The following is a 21,897-nucleotide window of genomic DNA, read 5'->3' on the forward strand; positions in this document are numbered from 1 at the left end:
AAAAGTTATGGCTACGGTGTTCTTCGATTTCAAAGGACTCTTGCTTGTGGACATTGTGCCAAGTGGAACCACCATAAATTCTAATGCATATGTGACGTCACTGAGGAAACTTCAAGCTCGACTGAGTCGTGTTCGACCACATCGGCAAAAGCAGGATGTTTTGCTGTTGCGCGACAGTGCACGGCCACATGTTAGTCAAAAAACTGAAACACTCGTCCTTACAGTCCTGACCTGGCTCCATGTGACTATGATCTCTTTGGGAAACTGCAAGAGTGTCTTCGTGGAACAAGGTTTGAGGATGATGACTTCCTTGTGCACGCTGCCGAACAGTGGCTCCAACAGGTTGGTCCAGAATTTTACCATGTGGGTATACAGGCGCTGGTTCCAAGATGGCGTAAGGCAGTTGAGGGGGACGGAAATTATGTGGAGAAATGAAAATATTGTTCCTAAAGGATGTATCTACACACTGTAAAACTTTCAAACATGTAGAATAAAAGATGGATTAAAAAAAATAGTGTGCATTTCTTTTGGAGTGACCTTTGTATTACTATCCAGAGCTTGTGAACGAGTATCTAGAAAACGGTGGTCGAAGTTCAAGTGCTACTGTAGAATGACAGTGAAACTACTACTGGGCGGTAATGGTCCAGACTCTTGACAGAACGTGAAATTTGGAGGCTTGCCTGCTCTGTAGAGCAGGGTAGGTGGTGATCTGTACTGTGTCTCCCGAAAGAGTTCCGGTACAATGCTGGTGCACGCATAAGTGTTTCAGAGCACACCATTCATCGTACGCTGTTGAACATGGGGGTCTGCAGCAGATGACGCCTGTGTGTTCACGCGTTGGCCCAACGACATCGTCAGCTACGATTGCAGTGGCCAGGGGAGCGTCGAGATTGGACTGTGGATCGATGGAAACGTGTCGTCTCGTCGGACGACTCACGTTTCAGCCACACTTGGTCGATGGTCGGCTCGACAAAAGCCGTTATCCACGCGAACGGCGGTTAGAAATGTGCACCGTGCCAACGACCCAGGTTTGTGGGAGCAGTATCATGCAATGGGAGACATCCTGCTGCACTCACATGGGAACTTTTTTTTGTGGTTTTAGGGCGCACAACTACAGTGGTCATTAGCGCCTATACTAAGTTATGAATCCACTGCGAGGCACAAGGTTAAAACAGCAACTAAAATGGACAACACATAAACAGGCAAAGGATTAGAAGAAAACAGCATAATCGAATGTCCTTAGACAGGTTTGTCAAGTGGATAAAACTAAGAACGCGAGCAGCTGCTCCTGGGTCATCCGCTAAAATGTCATCCAGAGTACATGGCAGGCACGCTAAGATCAATGCGAACAGAACATTAAAATGTGGCGTACCGTCAGCAATTGCCTACATGGGCAGAACGGCGCCGGCGCAGCCGTCAGCAGATGGCGATGGCTGAACCGGCAGTGCCCAAACCGTAACCGGGCCAAAACGACCTCCTCCCGCCGAGAAGGTCGTCCAAGCCGTGGGGAGAGGTTTCAAGGCCCGAAGCTTGTTTTCAGTAAGTGTAGGTCAATCGACATGCCACAGCGATAAAATGCGCTGACAAATGACCCTGCTAAAATCAGATGAAGGCACACAACAAGAAGCTGTCCGGGGCTGGAGGACCGCAGCCTTGGCCGCGCCATCTGCAGCTACGTTCCCAGGGATACCGACACGGCCAGGAACCCACATAAAGCTAACCGGAGAACTGTCGTCCGCCAGCTGCTGAAGAGAGCGTCGGATCCGGTGCACGAAAGGGTGAACCGGACACGGATCACTGAGGCTCTGGATGGCGCTCAGGGAATCATAGCAGATGACATAAGCAGAATGTCGGTGGCGGTGGATGTAAAGAACAGCCTGATAGGGGGCAAATAGCTCAGCTGTGAAGACCGAACAATGGCCATGGAGCCGGTATTTGAAACTGTATGCCCCGACAATAAAAGAATACCCGACACCGTCATTGGTCTTAGAGCCATCAGTATAAATGAAGATCGTATTAATACACTTCGAACAAAGTTCGACAAACCATGAGTGGTATACCGAAGCTTGGGTAACCTCCTTTGGGAGCAAGCTGAGGTCAAGGTGAACGCAAACCTGAGCCTGGAGACAAGGTGGCGTTTGGCTCTCGCCCACTCTAAAGGTTGCAGGGAGTGAAAAAACAAGGTGCTGAAGGAGGCGACGAAAGCGAACTCCAGGGGGTAGCAGGGCAGAGACATACAACCCGTATTGACGGTCGAGACAGTCGTCAAAAAAGGAACGATAAGACGGGTGGTCGGGCATTGACAATAGCCGACAGGCATACCGACAAAGCAGTATATCGCGACGGCAGGTTAGTGGCAATTCACCGGCTTCAGCATGAAGACTCTTGACGGGACTTGTATAGAACGTTCCGATCGCAAGACATAACCCCCGATGCTGTATAGAGTTGAGGTGGCGTAAGATGGACGGCCGTGCAGAGGAGTATACAAATCTCCCATAATCCAGCTTTGAGCGGACAATCGACCGATAGAGGCGAAGTAGGACGGTTCGATCCGCTCCCCACGACGTACCGCTGAGAACGCGGAAGACATTTAGAGAACGGGTACAACGGGCAGCCAAATATGACACATGTGGGGACCAGCTACGTTTCCTGTCAAATGTAAGACCTAAAAATTTTGTTGTCTCCACGAATGGGAGAGCGACGGGACCGAGATGTAAGGACGGTGGGAGAAACTCTTTATAGCGCCAGAAGTTAATACATACCGTCTTCTCGGCAGAAAAATGGAAGCCATTGGCGACATGGGAACTGTGGTAGTAGTCGAAGATACGCTGACAGCTGCTAACCACCTACATCCCTTCATGCTTGATGTCTTCCCCAGTGGCTGCCATATTTCAGCAGTGTAACTTTCCATGTCTGAAAGCCAGAACCGTGCTACGGAGGTTTGAGGAGCGTGATAGTGTACTCACATTGGTGTCTTGGCTACAAGATTCGCTTGATGTGAATCCAATCGAACCCATTTGCGTCACTATCAGGCACCATCAGTACGTACACTAATCAACAGCCCACTGTTTAAGGAAATTACGTGACTTGTGCGTGGACATTTGGTGCGACATACCTCCACAAACCTACCAGCAAATTGTCTAATCCATGACGCCCAGAATCGGTGACATATAGTCTTCAAAAGATGGACCACCAAGTTATTAAACGGGTGGTCATCATGCTCGGCTCGTACACGTAGTGTGCTCTGACATTACGCATTACCACGAAGGACACGATCTATTGACAAACAGCCAAATATCGTTCTTGTGAAACACGAATAGCCCTTTATTCTCATGGAGTAATGAGTGCTGTCAACAGGGGATGTCAAACTCATTCCATATTTTTAGATCTTCAGAAGGCTTTTGACACCATTCCTCACAGCCACTCCTAATCAAACTGCATACCTCTGGAGTATCGTCTCGCTTATACGATTGTATTCGTGATTTACTGTCAAGAAGGTCACAGTAACTGACGGAAAGTCCTCGAGCAAAACAATAGTGCCATCTGGCGTTCCCCAATAGCTCTCAGCTATTCGTAATCTATATAAATGATTTAGGAGACAATCTGAGCAGGTTTCTTAGATTTCTTGCAGATTATGCTGTAATTTATCGTCACGTAAAATCATCATAAGATGTGAAACTTCCTGGCAGATTAAAACTGTGTGCCCGACCGAGACTCGAACTCGGGACCTTTGCCTTTCGCGGGCAAGTGCTCTACCAACTGAGCTACCGAAGCACGACTCACGCCCAGTACGCACAGCTTCACTTCTGCCAGTACCTCGTCTCCTACCTTCTGCAAGGTTCGCAGGAGAACTTCTGTAAAGTTTGAAAGGTAGGAGACGAGGTACTGGCAGAAGTGAAGCTGTGCGTACTGAGCGTGAGTCGTGCTTCGGTAGCTCAGTTGGTAGAGCACTTGCCCGCGAAAGGCAAAGGTCCCGAGTTCGAGTCTCGGTCGGGCACACAGTTTTAATCTGCCAGGAAGTTTCATATCAGCGCACACTCCGCTGCAGAGTGAAAATCTCATTCTGGAATCATAAGATGTGTCCATCTCTGGTAGCTGAGTGGTGAGTGTTTCGGACTGTCATACCTATCGGCCCGGGTTCGATTCCCTTCTGGGTAGGAAATTTTCTCCACTCAGGGACTGGGTGTTGTGTTGTCCTGATCATCGTCATTTCATTCCCATCGACACGCAAGGCGCCACAGTGGCGTCAAATCGAAAGACTTGCGGCAGGCGAACGGTCTACCCGATGGGAGGCCCTAGCCACACAGCATTTCCATTTCCATCAGAAGATTAGAACCTATTGCAAAATTATTTAAATAAGATATCTGTTTGGTGTGAAAAGTGGCAATTGACTCCAAATAATTAAACGTGTGAGGTGATCCAAATGACTGCTAAAAAGGCTTTCTTTTCCTTTTCATGTAATGTTAAACACTGATCCTTGCCAAATTGCGTGATTCTAGGTCAACGGGATGTACTCTGCAGATTTTGATGGGTGAGTTTCCGACTGTCAAATTATGTGACATAAATGGGCGTACATTTTGATTTCATTGACTTAGAAGCTTACGTTTTTTACATCACTTAAGGGACCGTAGGTTTTAGAATGCAACATCAATTTCAACTCGATTCTTCTACCCGTTCCTGAGAGAAGCTAAATTTCGGTTACACGTTAAATCACACAAATTTAAAGGCTGTCAATTAAACTAAATACTTAGGGATTACAATCACGAATAACTAAAAGTGGTACGATTGTTGTTGTTGTTGTTGTTGTTGTTGTTGTGGTCTTCAGTCCTGAGACTGGTTTGATGCAGGTCTCCATTCTACTCTATCCTGTGCAAGCTTCTTCATCTCCCAGTACTTACTGCAACCTACATCATTCTGAATCTGCTTAGTGTATTGATCTCTTAGTCTCCCTCTACGATTTTTACCCTCCACACTGCCCTCCAATGCTAAATTGGTGATCCCTTGATGCATCAGAACATGTCCTACCAACCGATCCCTTCTTCTAGTCAAGTTGTGCCACAAACTTCTCTTTTCCACAATCGTATTCAGTACCTCCTCATTAGTTATATGATCTACCCATCTAATCTTCAGCATTCTTCTGTAGCACCACATTTTGAAAGCTTCTATTCTCTTCTTGTCCAAACTAGTTATCATCCATGTTTCACTTCCATACATGACTACGCTCCATACAGATACTTTCAGTAACGACTTCCTGACACTTAAATCTATACTCGATGTTAACAAATTTCCCTTCTTCAGAAACCCTTTCCTTGTTATTGCCAGGTTACATTTTATATCCTCTCTACTTCGACCATCATCAATTATTATTCTTCCCAAATAGCAAACCTCCTTCAGTACTTTAAGTGTCTCATTTCCTAATCTAATTCCCTCAGCATCACCCGACGTAATTCGACTACATTCCATTATCCTCATTTTGCTTTTGTTGATGTTAATCTTATATCCCCCTTTCAAGACACTATCCATTCCGTTCAACTGCTCTTCCAACTCCTTTGCTGTTTCTGACAGAATTACAATGTCATCGGCAAACCTCAAAGTTTTTATTTCCTCTCCATGGATTTTAATACCAACTCCGAATTTTTCTTTTGTTTCCTTCACTGCTTGCTCAATATACAGATTGAATGACACCAGGGAGAGGCTACAACCCTGTGGAACGATTACATACATAATTTCCGCCCCCAGTAGTTGAGTGGTCAGCGTGACAGAATGTCAGTCCTAAGGGAACAGGTTCGATTCCCGGCTGGGTCGAAGGTTTTCGCCGCTCAGGGACTAGGTGTTATGTTGTCCTAATCATCATCATTTCATCCCCATCCATGCGCAAGTCGCCGAAGTGGCGTCAAATCGCCTGTCTACCTGACAGGAGGCCCTAGTCACATGACAAGGCACATATATACTGTGGTGGGGAAAGCAAACCAAAGACTGCGTTTTTGGATGGCCACGTGGCACTACCGAGACACCCTGTAGCGTGCATTTCACTGACCCTAAACCACAGCCATTTGTGACTCGGTGTAGTGTCAAGCGACAGAGGGCAGGGTGAAGATCTGTCGTATTTTCTGATGAAAGCCAGCTCTGGCTTGGTGCCAGTGATGGCTGTGTGCTGGTTAGGAGACCAGCTCACAGCCTGCAACGATCCTGTCTGCATGCTAGACACACTGGACCTACACCTGGAGTTACGGTCTGGGGTGTGATTTCGTCTGGCAACAGGAGCACTCTCACGGTTATCCTACGCAACCTGACTGCAGATTTGTGCGTCAATCTGGTGATTCGACTTGCTGTGCTTCTACTCGCAAACACCATTCCAGGGGGTGTTTTCCAACAGGATAACGCCCGGCCACATACCGCTGTTGTAACCCAGCACGCTCTGCTAAGTGTCGATATATCGATCACAGACGGGTCATCATTGGACGACAACTCGTGTGTCATCCAGAACCGTCATTAACCTTCCCTGTCTCGACTGACCGAGTGCGACAAGCGTCGAACTTCTTCCATAAAATGACATCTAGCACACGTACAACACAATGCATACACATTTGAATGCTCACATTCAACATTCTCACAGTGACACTGGTTATTAATGTTCCAGCATTTCACATTTGCCACGGCTTACTTCGTGCTCACATTAACCTGTAATATTGCAACTTTAATCACCTAAATGTGTTACCGAGACAAATGTATTCCGAAATTTCATTACTGTATATTAATAACGAGCGTACGGCATCAGTGGCCAAGAGACCCATCGCAGGGCGGCTCGGCTGCCGCTCCACAAGTTCTTTAACGCCACTACGGCGACTTGAGAGTGAACGAGGATGAAATGATGACGAAAGACACACAACAACCAGTCATCTGGAGGCAGAGAAAATCCCTGACAAGGCCGAGAATCGAACCTGGGACCCCGTGCGTGGGAAGCGAGAACGCTACCGCAAGACCGCGAGTTGCGGACACTGTATATTGATTATTATTTTTTAAAGTAATTTTTTGTTGGTGCCCACCTTCATGGAGAGTAATGATCATTGTAATTAAAATAAGAGAAATCAGAGCTCACACAGAAAGCTTTAAGTCTTCGCCATTCCTGCACGCCGTTTGAGGGTGGGCCGGTAGAGAGATAGCTCCAAGGAGGTTCCATGAACCTTCTGCCAGGAACATGAGTGTGTGGATTTCAAAGTTAACTTGTGTTAACATGCCTCAGCAATGCCTCTGCGACATGTATGGCGTCGTCACTGGCGGCAATTAATTGGGGGTCCCAATGTGTTAATTTCACCTGTGATGTACAAGCAGTGTTTGGAGGCAGTACATGGCTGACACTGGCTATTGTTTGGGGCAAGCATGCAGACTATGGTGGCCTTGAAGCTTTTCCAGATGCCAATATTATTGCTTGGAAGACTTGGAGTATTGCTGAGTCTACAGGACTGTTGACTAGACAGCCTTATGGTACATGGGTTCCCAGCATGCCATTCACTTTGTCTACCAGGAAGAAGAGGAAATTAAATGCTGATGAATATCTGTTTATTTGGGCCAAAGTCGGAAATGGCAATTGTAAAATAAAGATCAATGGTGACTGTATGTTGTATTGTAGACAATAAAGTTCCTTATCTCCTTTCCTTATCTTTGCCTTTTTAAAAAAATAATCACGATTTACTTTCTGACATGTGTTGGACTTGGTTTCGCGCTAGGCATCGCGTGACCTTGAACTACACGTAATGTCTCTGACTTTGAGTATTTTATCTGTGGCACTCAAGCCCTTTGGCCAACATGGCAGCCGCCAGGCGCACTGTCATCTTGTCACGGGCCTTAGTTTTACTAGGTGTGCGGATATTATTGATCAAATAGTGAAGAAGTACAGAAGCAGTGTAACTGAGCTGACCTGTTGTGGGCTGGAAGAAGAGCAGCCTGGGATGGTTGAACATCTGCAGGTTGGCGACCAGGTTGTAGTGGGAGAGGCAGACGCCCTTGGGCAGGCCGGTGGTGCCGCTGGAGTATGGCAGCACTGCGAGCTGTTGGGGCTTCCCCGGCGGCGGCAGCGCCACGGGGGAGGCCCGCGACAGCAGGCGGCTCCAGTTGTGCGCGCCGGGCGCGCCGCCGTCCACCACGATGGTGCCGCGGAAGCGCGGGCCCAGCTGCTGGCGCACCTCCTCCAGGGGCACCAGCCGCGAGAACGTCGTCACCAGGCAGCGCACGCCGCTGTCCCGGAACTGCCGGCACACCTCCTCTGCAACACACCGCGCAGCGCGGGCTGCTAGGGTTGCCAACTCTACCGCACTCTACGGGGATTCCCACATTCTTCTGAATGTGGGCTACACAGATTAACAGTTAAACCTGCAACAGATTTTTTTAAGTCTCTTTACTGGACGATCTTTGTAACATCGATTAATCGATATGGCGAAATCTCGATTGATGACGGTCATTACAACAACGATTAGTCGATATGGCGCTCTAATATAGATTAGATTAGATTAGTACTTGTTCCATAGATCATGAATACGACACTTCGTAATGATGTGGAACATGCCAGGTTAATAAAAGGTGTCTATACAAGATATTACATTACACAAAATATTACATGACACTCAATATTTTTAATTTTTTTGTGGGGGTTGGGGAAATTACCCACTTACTATATCCAAAAATTCATCTAATGAGTAGAAGGAGTTGCCATTAAGAAATTCTTTTAATTTCCTTTTAAATGCTATATGGCTATCAGTCAGCCTTTTGATGCTATTAGGTAAGTGACCAAAGACTTTTGTGGCAGCATAATTTACCCCCTTGATAAATAATCAGCATTGGCGGCCGAAGACTTCCGGCATAAGAAGTCAGCCTCATTCTGCCAACGGCCTTGTCAAAGAGGACAGAGGAGCGAATAGAGGTTCAGGGCACTCTCTTGTCCTAGGGGTGGGAAACTGCCCCTAAAGGCGGAAGAATCAGCAATGATCAACGACATGAGGATGCAGAAGGCAATGGAAACCACTGCATTAAAGACACGTAACGTGTATCCACAGGACATGTGGCCTGTGATTGAAGAAGTGTCATGATGATCTCTCCATTGGCAAAAGATTCCGGAATAGTCCCCCATTCGGATCTCCGGGAGGGGACTGCCAAGGGGGAGGTTACCATGAGAAAAAGATTGAATAATCAACGAAAGGATAACGTTCTACGAGTCGGGACGTGGAATTTCAGAAGCTTGAACGTGGTAGGGAAACTAGAAAATCTGAAAAGGGAAATGCAAAGGCTCAATCTAGATATAGTAGGGGCCAGAGAAGTGTAGTGGAAGGAAGACAAGGATTTCTGGTCAAATAAGTATCGGGTAATATCAACAGCAGCAGAAAATGGTATAACAGGTGTAGGATTCGTTATGAATAGGAAGGTAGGGCAGAGGCTGTGTTACTGTGAACAGTTCAGTGACTGGGTTGTTCTAATCAGAATCGACAGCAGACCAACACCGACAACAGTAGTTCAGGTATACATGCCGACGTCGCAAGCTGAAGATGAACAGATAGAGAAAGTGTATTAGGATATTGAAAGGGTAATGCAGTATGTAAAAGGGGACGAAAATCTAATAGTCATGGGTGACTGGAATGCAGTTGTAGGGGAAGGAGTAGAAGAAAATGTTACAGGAGAATATGGGCTTGGGACAAGGAATGAAAGAGGAGAAAGACTAATTGAGTTCTGTAACAAGTTTCAGCTAGTAATAGCGAATACCCTGTTCAAGAATCACTAGAGGAGGAGGTATACTTGGAAAAGGCAGGGAGATACGGGAAGATTTCAATTAGATTACATCATGGTCAGACAGAGATTCCGAAATCAGATACTGGATTGTAAGGCATACCCAGGAGCACATATAGACTCCGATCACAATATAGTACTGATGAAGAGTAGGCTGAAGTTCAAGACATTAGTCAGGAAGAATCAATACGCAAAGAAGTGAGATACGGAAGTACTAAGGAATGACGAGATACGTTTGAAGTTCTCTAACGCTATAGATACAGCAATAAGGAATAGCGCAGTAGGCAGTACAGTTGAAGACGAATGGACATCTCTAAAAAGGGCCATCACAGAAGTTGGGAAGGAAAAAATAGGTACAAAGAAAGTAGCTGCGAAGAAACCATGGGTAACAGAAGACATACTTCAGTTGATTGATGAAAGGAGGAAGTACAAACATGTTCCGGGAAAATCAGGAATACAGAAATACAAGTCGCTGAGGAATGAAATAAATAGGAAGTGCAGGGAAGCTAAGACGAAATGGCTGCAGGAAAAATGTGAAGACATCGAAAAAGATATGATTGTCGGAAGGACAGACTTAGCATACAGGAAAGTCAAAACAACCTTTGGTGACGTTAAAAGCAACGGTGGTAACATTAAGAGTGCAACGGGAATTCCACTGTTAAATGCAGAGGAGAGAGCAGATAGGCGGAAAGAACACATTGAAAGCCTCTATGAGGGTGAAGATTTGTCTGATGTGATAGAAGAAGAAACATGAGTCGATTTAGAAGAGATAGGGGATCCAGTATTAGAATCGAAATTTAAAAGAGCTTTGGAGGACTTACGGTCGAATAAAGCAGAAGGGATAGATAACATTCCATCAGAATTTGTAAAATCATTGGGGGAAGTGGCAACAAAACGACTATTCACGTTGGTGTATAGAATATATGAGTCTGGCGATATACCATCTGACTTTCGGAAAAGCATCATCCACACAATTCCGAAGACGGCAAGAGCTGACAAGTGCGAGAATTATCGCACAATCAGCTTAACAGCCCATGCATCGAAGCTGCTTACAAGAATAATATACAGAAGAATGGAAAAGAAAATTGAGAATGCGCTAGGTGACGATCAGTTTGGCTTTAGGAAAAGTAAAGGGACGAGAGAGGCAATTCTGACGTTACGGCTAATAATGGAAGCAAGGCTAAAGAAAAATCAAGACACTTTCATAGGATTTGTCGACCTGGAAAAAGAGTTCGACAATATAAAATGGTGCAAGCTGTTCGAGATTCTGAAAAAAAGTAGGGGTCATATACAATATGTACAACAACCAAGAGGGAATAATAAGAGTGGACGATCAAGAACGAAGTGCTCGTATTAAGAAGGGTATAAGATAAGGCTGTAGCCTTTCGCCCCTACTCTTCAATCTGTACATCGAGGAAGCAATGATGGGAATAAAAGAAAGGTTCAGGAGTGGAATTAAAATACAAAGTGAAAGGATATCAATGATACGATTCGCTGATGACATTGCTATCCTGAGTGAAAGTGAAGAAGAATTAAAAGATCTGCTGAACGGAATGAACAGTCTAATGAGTACACAGTACGATTTGAGAGTAAATCGGAGAAAGACGAAGGTAATGAGAAGTAGTAGAAATGAGAACAGCGAGAAACTTAACATTAGGATTGATGGTCACGAAGTCAATGAAGTTAAGGAATTCTGCTACCTAGGCAGTTAAATAACCAATGACAGACGGAGCAAGGAGGACATCAAAAGCAGACTCGCTATGGCAAAAATGGCATTTCTGGCCAAGCGAAGTCTACTAATATCAAATACCGGCCTTAATTTGAGGAAGAAATTTCTGAGGATATACGTCTGGAGTACAGCATTGTATGGTAGTGAAACATGGACTGTGGGAAAACCGAAAACCGAACAGAAGAGAATCGAAGCATTTGAGATGTGGTGCTATAGACGAATGTTGAAAATTAGGTGGACTGATAAGGTAAGGAATGAGGAGGTTCTGCGCAGAATCGGAGAGGAAAGGAATATGTGGAAAACACTGATAAGGAGAAGGGACAGGATGATAGGACATCTGCTAAGACATGAGGGAATGACTTCCATGGTACTAGAGGGAGCTGTAGGGGGCAAAAACTGTAGAGTAAGACAGAGATTGGAATACGTCAAGCAAATAATTGAGGACGTAGGTTGCAAGTGCTACTCTGAGATGAAGAGGTTAGCACAGGAAAGGAATTCGTGGCGGACCGCATCAAACCAGTCAGTAGACTGATGACAAAAAAAAATTACCCCCTTCTGAGCCAAAATTAGATTGAACCTTGAGTAGTGAAGGTCATCCTTTCATAGTGAAATTGGCTTCTGTATTTTGAATTCATTTGGATTGTTAATAACAAATTTCATCAGTGAATATATATATTGTGAGGCTACAGTGAAGATCTCTAGCTCTTTAAATAAGTGTCTGCAGGATGATCTTGTATGAGCTCCAGCAATTATTCTGATTGCACGCTTGTGTGCAATGAATACTCTTTTACTCAATGATGTGTTACCCCAGAATATGATGCCATACGAAAGCAGAGAATGAAAATAGGCATTGTAAGCTAATTTATCCAGATGTATATCTCCAAAATTTGCAATGACCCTAATAGCATAAGTAGCTGAACTCAAACGTTTCAGCAGATCCTTAGTGTGTTTTTTCCAGTTCAACCCCTCATCAATGTATACACCTAGAAATTTTGAATATTCTACCTTAGCTACCGGTTTTTAAACAAAGTCTATATTTATTAATGGTGTCATTCCATTTACTGTGTGGAACTGTATATACTGTGTTTTTCCAAAGTTTAATGAGAGCCCATTAGCAGAACCACTTAATGATTTTCTGAAAAACATCATTTACAATTTCACCAGTTAATTCTTGTCTGTTGGGTGTGATAGCTATACCTGTATCATCGGCAAAAAGTACTAGCTTTGCATCTTCATGAATATAGAATGGCAAGTCATTAATATATATTAAGAACGGCAGTGGACCCAAGACCGAACCTTGTGGCACCCCATTCTTGATTGTTCCCCAGTTTGAGAAATCACCAGCTTTTTGCATATTATGTGAATTGTTTATGTCAACTTTCTGTACTCTTCCAGATAGGTATGATTTAAACCATTTGAACACTGTCCCATTCATATCACAGTACTTGAGCTTATCTAGAAGTATTCCATGATTTACACAATCAAAAGCCTTTGATAGATCACAAAAAATCCCAACGGGTGACTTCCGGTTACTCAGAGCATTTAATATTTCATTAGTGAAAGTATATGTAGCATTTTCCGTTGAAAATCCCTTGTGGAAACCAAACTGACATTTTGTTAAAACTTTATTTTTACTACATCGATATGAAGTGAATATAAAACAATGTTTAACACGGTATTGCGTGGCGAGTCATGTTGCCATTTTCTTGCTAGAATAAGGCCGTATTAGCTTTCGTTCTACTGGATCAGAATAACACAGCACTGCTGAACCCAAAACTCCAGCTAAAAAAGGAGGAAAATTCTTCGAGGGGCATAAGTAATGCAACACCCTTTTTTTCCTGAAAGCAGGTTGGTTTATTCAGCATTCCGATACACCATACTACTCCCCACTCTTTTGGCTAAAGAAAACTATTTTTCAACATAATCTCCGTTCAATGCGACAGCCTTACGCCACCTAACTGGGACAACTTGTGTGCTCTCATGCTACCACTCTATTAGTCGACATCGGAGCATCGGCAACCTCCCCATCATCTGTGTACTGCTTCCCATGGACCGCATCCTTCATTGGACTAGACAGTTGGAAGCCGAAAGGTGCTGTATGGTGGATGAGGAAGACAGTCCACCAAAGTTTTGTGAGCTCCCCTCGGGTGTGCAGACTAGCGTGAGACCTTGCATTGTCATGCAGAAGGAAAAATTAGCTTCCATTCTTGTGGCGACGAACATGCTGACGCCAGAACGCGATTTCCACTCCGCAGCGAAGTGTGCGCTGATATCAAACTTCTGCAAACCCTGCAGAACTGACATTCCTAGAAGAAATGATATTGCGGAGAAATGGCTTAGCCAAAGCCTGAAGAATGTTTTCAGAATGAGATTTTCACTCTGCAGCGGAGTGTGCACTGATATGGAACTTCCTGGCAGATTAAAACTGTGTGCCAGACCGAGACTCGAACTCGGGACCTTGCCGTTTGCGGGCAAGTGCTCTACCGTCTGATCTACCCGAGCACAACTCACGATCCGTCCTCACAGCTTCAATTCTGCCAGCAATTCGTCTCCTACCTTCCAAACTTCTTCCAGGACTGCTAGTTCTGCAGGGTTCGCATAAGAGCTTCTGTGAAATTTGTAAGCTAGAAGAACGTGGTGCTGGCAGAATTGAAGCTGTGAGGATGGGTCGTGAATCGTGCTTGGGTAACTCAGATGGTAGAGCACTTGCCCGTGAAAGGCAAAGGTCCCGAGTTCGAGTTTCGGTCTGGTACACAGTTTTAATCTGCCAGGAAGTTTCATATCAGTGCACACTCCGCTGCAGAGTGAAAATCTCATTCTGAAAACATCCTTCAGGCTTTGGCTAAGCCATTTCTCCGCAATATCATTTCTTCTAGGAGTGTCAGTTCTGCAGGGTTTGCAGAAGAGCTTGTGTGAAGTTTGGAAGGTGGGAGACGAAGTGCTGGCAGAATTAAAGCTGTGAGGACGAGTCGTGAGTCGTGCTTGGGTAGCTCAGACGGTACAGCACTTGCCTGCGAAAGGCAAAGGTCCTGAGTTAGAGTCTCGGTCCAGCTTACAATTTTAATCTGCCAGGAAGTTTCATGCTGAAGCCGTTTATTCAACTTCCTGAAGGTAGCACAGTAGGCTTCAGGGTTGATTGTAGAAACATGAGGGGGGACGCCAAACAGAATAACTCCTTCCCAGTGCCAGAAGACTGTCGCCATCACTTTACCAACTGAAGGTGCAGCTTCAAACTTTTTCTTCAGAAGAGCGAAATGACGCCACTCCGTGGATCACTGTTTTGTTTCTCTTTCGAATTGATCAACGCATGTTTCATTGCCTGTGCTATCAGCCTCATAACGCGCAACCAATTCCGCACAGAGGGTCCTTTGTCGGTCTTTATGGCCTATTGCTAGGCGGCGAAGAACTCAGCGGTCACACACCTCTGAGTATCGTAACTGGTGGACGAGAGCGCCAGCACTGCCAACAGAGACGTCCAGTTGAGCAGCGGTGTGTGTGAGTGTGACCCGTCGATCACGTCGAATGAGAGTGTCCGCACGTTCCAACATTGCAGAAGTCGCAGGCACGCGGGAAATCGGATAGGTTTGCGCGACGTCGTTGCGCTCATGACAGACGGCTCGCTCAATGAGTCACCGTGCTTTTGTTCAGGTCTCCGTAGACATATCGGCGATGATCTGGTTTTCCTCCAAAAGAAACTCGATGATGGCTTTCTCCTTGGAACGCATCTCAGTTACAGACGCCATTTTGAACACTAATTATAGTGCTGCCAGCTATCGGAACTTCATGAAACGACAGAGCCTGAACCGGGAATATTCCACGATGTCCCGCAATAATTTCCGCATTTTTTCAACCGAAATTGACCGAGAAAAAAAGTGTTGCATTACTTCCTGACAAATCGGAAGAAGTGGGAAGAAACGCATTTACGGGTTAATCTACTCGAAAGTAACAATTATTAATCGTACTGCTCCCTTCTCAACTGTGAATTCAGCTTGGTGGCACTACAGACTGTCAGCGGCCCTGCAAAACAGAAGGACACAAAAGCAGAGTCAGGAGAATTAACACTTATTCTAAGGTATCCAGCTATTTTCAGTGCCAAAGTGGTAGTCCTACTAGTGGTGAATTCGACAAAGCTGCAGTAGGTGAGCTGTTGGTGGTGTACCATGCAGTGAGACACAACATTAGTTGTGGCAGCATAGACCGTGCAAATTGTGGTGTCACCGCCAGACACCACACTTGCTAGGTGGTATCCTTTAAATCGGCCGCGGTCCATTAGTATACGTCGGACCCGCATGTCGCCACTGTCAGTAATTGCAGACCGAGCGCCACCACACGGCAGGTCTAGAGAGACGTCCTGGCACTCGCACCCAGTTGTACAGTCGACTTTGCTAGCGAAGCTACACTGACCGATACGCTCTCATTTGCCGAGACGATAGTTAGCATAGTCTTCAGCTACGTCAATTGCTACGACCTAGCAAGGCGCCACAATCCTTTGCTATATATATATATATATTGTGGTTATAACATGTACCGTCAAGAGAGATGTTCTACAATTGTGGATTAAAGTTAAGTATTACATCATCTACGTACTTTATTTGCAATTCTCAACATATTGTCCTGTTCCAGACCTCACGCCAGTCAGCGTGTAATTAAACGCGTGCATTTCGGCCTCCTCTAGAAACACAGTGTTGGCTCTTCTGCCAACACTACAAATTGGCGACGAGTAAAATCGCGTTTGTACCAATTGATCTTGCCTAAATTACTTGTGTCACGGCTTCGCCACAATCTCCAGATGTACTGTCCGAATTTTATCGCTTGCAGAATCAGCAGACGCAGGCCTTATTGGATGCCCTTGGACAGCTCGTCCAGGGTCCACGTGCAATGCAAAACGATGCGGCCGCCGCCGCTCCACCGCTACCGCAGCCACAACATGCAGTTGCACCACCTTTTCGTCCGTTTGATGCGGAACTGGAAAGCTGGACGGAGTGGTCACGCCAATTTGGATTCCATCTCGCCGCCTACAGAATTCCAGGTAATGAGCGGCAGCCTCACTTATTAGCGTGTGTCGGCGTCCAGACGTACCGTGTGATAGTGAAATTGTTTCCCCGATGCGACGTAGCAACTCTGTCCTACGACGAAATTTTGTCGGCATTAGATGCATATTTCAAAGAATCAGTCAATGTAGTTGCAAAAAGGTATACGTTCTTTCATACAAAACGTACGGCCGGTCAAACTAATCGGGAGTGGGTTGCAACTTTGCAAGGCCTTACTAAGGATTGTGCTTTTGAGTGTGAATGTGGACTCCCTTATTCAGATACTATGGTGCGTGATGCAATTGCACAGAACGTTTCTGATGTTCGTATACGGGAGCAAATTTTGAAACTAGTCAATCCCTCCCTTCAACAAGTGATAGACATATTGGATAGGCAAGACACACTTGACTTTGCTCAGGAATCGTTTGAACCTTCGCCAGCCGTGTGTCACATTAACCGGCCCGCCGGGCGAGCTGCACGGAACACTAAACAGCCCTCGCGCCCATCTGCGCAGCCACGTGTGCCGCGCAAGCACGCAAATGCAGTGAAATCATTCCCGCGGTGTGCTACTAGACATTCGCGTGAAAATTGCCCGTCACGCCAAGCTATTTGCTTCTTCTGTAATAAAAAAGGACATGTTCAGAGTGTTTGCCAGAAAAAGCTCAGATCGGACACTCACAACCATTCCAGGCCCTTTGCTTCGCGCCGCAATCGAACCAAGAATACTCAGGCTCGTGCACCTTCGCCCATGAACATTCATGTAGTTAATTCCACTCCGCCCAGTGCCACTCTCTCTAACAGTGACTGTGTTCGTCCCACACATAGTGTGCGTCGACGTCGACGGAAATCACGTCAAGTCGCGAGTGCTTCTGTCCCAGTGTCAGTTCACATTGCACGAGACGGTCGTTCTTGTCGTCGGCAGGACAATAAACTTTTTGTAGACTTGGACATTAATGGCAACGTGGTCCCATTCCAGCTCGATACCGGAGCTACAGTTTCATTGATCAATAAAGACACGTACAAACAACTGGGCACACCTCCCTTGCGTGCCGCAACTGTTAAGCTAAATAGTTATTCCGGTCAGAATATCCCTGTGTTAGGACAGTGCAGCCTTCTTGCAACATACAAGGGACAAACAAAACTTGTGTCTTTTTACGTCCTTCGTTCATCTTCTGCTGTGAACTTGTTTGGTTTAGATTTATTTCAGTTGTTTAACTTGTCTATAGTAAATCAGGTCCTATCAGTGAACCAATCTGTGCCTTCCGCCAGTGTTTCTAGTCTATGTGAAGAATTTGCAGACATTTTTGCACCGGGCCTTGGTTGCGCTGAGAACTATGAAGCTCATTTGGAACTGAAAGTCAACGCGCAACCGAAATTTTTTCGAGCGCGCAATGTTCCCCACGCATTGCGTGATGAGGTCACAAGAACCTTACACGATTTGAAGTCACAAGGTGTGATTGAACGTGTGCAGGCTTCTCTCTGGGCATCACCCTTAGTAATTTTGCAGAAACCTTCCGGAAAACTGAGACTTTGTGTGGACTTCAAAGCTACAGTGCATCCACACCTAGTGATTGCAACTTTTCCTTTACCCCGCCCGGAAGATCTTTTTGACAAACTGTGCCCGGGTAAATATTTTTCGAAGTTGGACCTAGCAGATGCGTACTTGCAAATACCGGTGGACGAAGTATCCCAGCGAGTTTTGGTGGTTAACACGCATCTTGGTTTGTACCGATTCAAAAGACTACCATTCGGGTGTGCATCCACCCCTGCATTGTTTCAGCAATATCTACAAACTGTTTGTGCGTCGGTCCCTACTGCAGCAAACTATCTGGACGATATTGTGATCTCCGGAAAGACGGAAGAAGAACATTTAGCCAATCTCAGAACATTATTTCAGGTCTTGCGACAAAATGGTCTTCGCTTGCGGAAGGACAAATGTGTGTTTTTTGCTCGTGATTTACCATATCTGGGACATGTAATCAATGCCCAAGGCATACATCCTAGTCCGGAGCACGTCCGTGCCATACAAGACTTGCCTTCGCCGCAGAATTTGAAGCAGCTACAGAGTGTGCTGGGTAAAATAAATTACTACCATCGCTATGTGCGCAATGCCTCTTCCATTTCAGCTCCGCTTCATCGCTTACGCCGTAAAGGTGTTCCGTTTGTCTGGACGACGGAATGCGAACGCGCCTTTCGCCAGTTGAAATCGGCGTTGCTTTCAAATACTTGCCTTACGCCATTCGATCCCCAGAAACCCCTTTTGTTGATGGTAGATGCATCGGATTTCGGGATCGGTGCTGTGCTTGCGCACAAAGATGGATCGCATGATCGCCCTATTGCCTTTGCGTCCAAATTGCTCTCGTCTGCGCAAAGAAATTATTCACAGATCGAGAAAGAAGCTTTGGCTCTCGTCTTTGGTGTTACTAAGTTTCATAATTTCTTCTATGGTCGTCACTTTACCATCATCACAGACCACAAACCTTTGACATCGCTTTTTCATCCGAACAGGCCTGTACCTCCACGTACAGCGCAGAAATTCATTCGCTGGTCTACTTTCCTCTCGCAGTACCGCTACGATATCTTGTATCGGTCCACTGCTAAGCACGGAAACGCTGATGCGTTGTCCTGTTTGCCTGTTGCTGAGGATAGAGCATTCGATTCTTCCGAACTTGCTTGCATGTTCATTGATTCGGAAACCGATGACGTGGTCGAATCGTTTACGATTGATTTTCGTCGTGTAGCTACAGCCACAGCTGCTGACCCTGTCCTTGCTACCGTTTTGCGTTTTGTTGCTACTCAATGGCCCTTGTCAAAGTCACGGATCGAGGATCCTTCGGTTCGCCGATTTTTTGCTCACAAGGAGAGACTTTTTGTTCGACGTGGTGTTTTGCTGTTGCGTTCTGATAATGATCAGTCCCGGGTCGTGGTCCCACGTTCGTTACAGTCCTCTGTCTTACGACTTCTCCACCGAGGACATTGGGGTATAGTGCGAACGAAACAACTTGCTCGTAAGCACTGTACTTGGTTCGGAATCGATGCTGCGATTACGAATATGTGCTCTTCTTGCATGGCGTGTGCCGAACAACAATCCGCACCACCGCGGAAATTCTTTGCATGGCCGAAAGCCACTTCCCCTTGGCAACGCTTACACATCGATTTTGCTGGTCCATTCTGGAATGCTCGATGGTTGGTTGTGGTCGATTCTTTCAGTAATTTTCCTTTTGTTGTCCGGATGTCTGCCACGACGTCATCTGCCACCATCCAAGCGTTATCCGCTATCCATTGAAGGTCTTCCACAGACTATTGTTTCCGACAATGGCCCACAATTCATGTCCGCAGGATTTCAGTCATTCTGCAAGGCCAATGGTATTCAACATCTGACATCCGCGCCGTTTTCGCCTCAGTCCAACGGTGCCGCTGAACGATTGGTCCGGACTTTCAAGTCACAGATGTTGAAGCTGAAAGAGTCGCATTCTCGGGAGGACGCGTTATTGCTCTTCTTGTCTTCGTATCGCTCTCAGCCCCGAGATGGTCGCTCGCCAGCTGAGTTGCTCCACGGTCGTCCTCATCGAACCTTGATGTCTTTGCTGCATCCGCCGCATCAGGTTCCTGTGCAGCGGCAGCCACCTGCTTTTGCTCCAGGCGACGTTGTATACCATCGCAACGATCGAGGTTCACGGCGTTGGCTCGCAGGGCGCATTCTTCGCTGCCTCGGCCGCGCTATGTATTTGGTTTTGGGGGACTCTGGTGAGGTGCGTCGGCATCTCAATCAGCTGCGCCTCTGTCGTCGCACGGGTTCTGCCGCTCCCCGTCTGCTTTCAGCGACGGTGCCGTCCGGTCGGCGCCCTGGGGACCCATCTACTAGCTCGCCTCATCCCCAGGTGTTACCGACGCTGCCTTCCATTTTGCCCCATGGCGACCCGCCGCCGCCGCCGCCGCCGCCGCCGCCGCCGCCTGTTCTCCCGCCGGCGCCGCCCGCAGTGGACGCTTCGCTGCAACCGCCAGGCGCCTCCCTGGGTCACGCGCCGCCGATCGCTTCCCGTGACCAGCTGTCCTCCGCCATGGAACTCTTGCCCGCTCCGGACCACATGTCGTCTACGCCCGTCGGGTACCCCTACGCGATGGAGGTCGACCCTTCGGCCCCTCCTGTCTCTCTACGGGCGCATACACCGCATATTGACGTGCACCCTGGACTAGGTTTTCAGGCGTTTCCTAGCTCCCCTCGGACCGAATGGCCGGGTGCGGGTGGCACAGCCTCGCCTGTTGTTAGGCTCCCCACCTCGTCGCATACGTCCACATGGGGTCCTCCCCACGGCGGGCGGAAGCCTTATAACACAACCGTTCGCCGATTTGCGGGGGTGGAATGTGGTGTCACCGCCAGACACCACACTTGCTAGGTGGTAGCCTTTAAATCGGCCACGGTCCATTAGTATACGTCGGACCCGCGTGTCGCCACTGTCAGTAATTGCAGACCGAGCGCCACCACACGGCAGGTCTAGAGAGACTTCCTAGCACTCGCACCCAGTTGTACAGCCGACTTTGCTAGCGATGGTTCACTGACAAAATACGCTCTCATTTGCCGAGACGATAGTTAGCATAGCCTTCAGCTGCGTCAATCGCTACGACCTAGCAAGGCGCCACAATCCTTTGCTATATATATATATATTGTGGTTATAACATGTACTGTCAAGAGAGATGTTCTACAATTGTGGATTAAAGTTAAGTATTACATCATCTACGTACTTTATTTACAATTCCCAAGATATTGTCCTGTTCCAGACCTCACGCCAGTCAGCGTGTAATTAAACGCGTGCATTTCGGCCTCCTCTAGAAACACAGTGTTGGCTCTTCTGCCAACACTACACAAATAAACTTGCAAAGAGCGTGTTTGTGGGTTCTGATGTGGCCAAAAAAATGCACTGTGGTGGGACGAAAAATGTGTTAGCGCCAAGAAGTGTAAGTGGTTTCCTAAATGTGCTTGATGATCCAGAGCAGTGTACGACCTTTTCTTCCGTGACTTAATGTACATCGAATTATAAGAAACGGAAAATGTTCCCTGTGGTATTCAGGTACCGTACTTCGAACCTCTTGTTGACATCAGAAATAAACTATTAGATTTTGTGGATAAAGCGGATGAGAGTGCTACTGGTTTTCATGCTATGATAAAAAAGAGTCTTGAATCTCATTCATTAAATGAAAATAACGTTTCGTCTTATAGTGCAGATGATGCCAGTGTAAATTATGCCAAAAATAAATCCGTGATGAAATTGTTAGGTAGGATAATAACATAATATTTGAAACAAGCTGCACAAATCACATAATCCATAATGACATTAAATGTGCCTCAAATCTCTAACATATATA

The 21,897-nt window shown here is 46.4% G+C and overlaps 1 protein-coding gene across 2 annotated transcripts in view; it reads right to left on the reverse strand.

Moving 5' to 3' along the window:
* Positions 1–21,897, reverse strand: part of LOC126425310 (probable 4-coumarate--CoA ligase 1) — a 531,967-nt gene that overhangs the window by 150,138 nt on the left and 359,932 nt on the right. For both annotated transcript variants that reach the window (XR_007576280.1, XM_050088290.1), the window contains exon 3: positions 7,919–8,263. Coding sequence is in view for 1 of the 2 variants with exons in the window: in XM_050088290.1 (XP_049944247.1) it covers positions 7,919–8,263 (345 nt within the window). In the remaining variant the exon portion in view is untranslated. The remainder of the gene's footprint in view (positions 1–7,918; positions 8,264–21,897) is intronic.

The sequence above is a fragment of the Schistocerca serialis genome, chromosome 10 (genome assembly GCF_023864345.2).
Source record: "Schistocerca serialis cubense isolate TAMUIC-IGC-003099 chromosome 10, iqSchSeri2.2, whole genome shotgun sequence".
In the NCBI taxonomy this organism is placed as follows: domain Eukaryota; kingdom Metazoa; phylum Arthropoda; class Insecta; order Orthoptera; family Acrididae; genus Schistocerca; species Schistocerca serialis.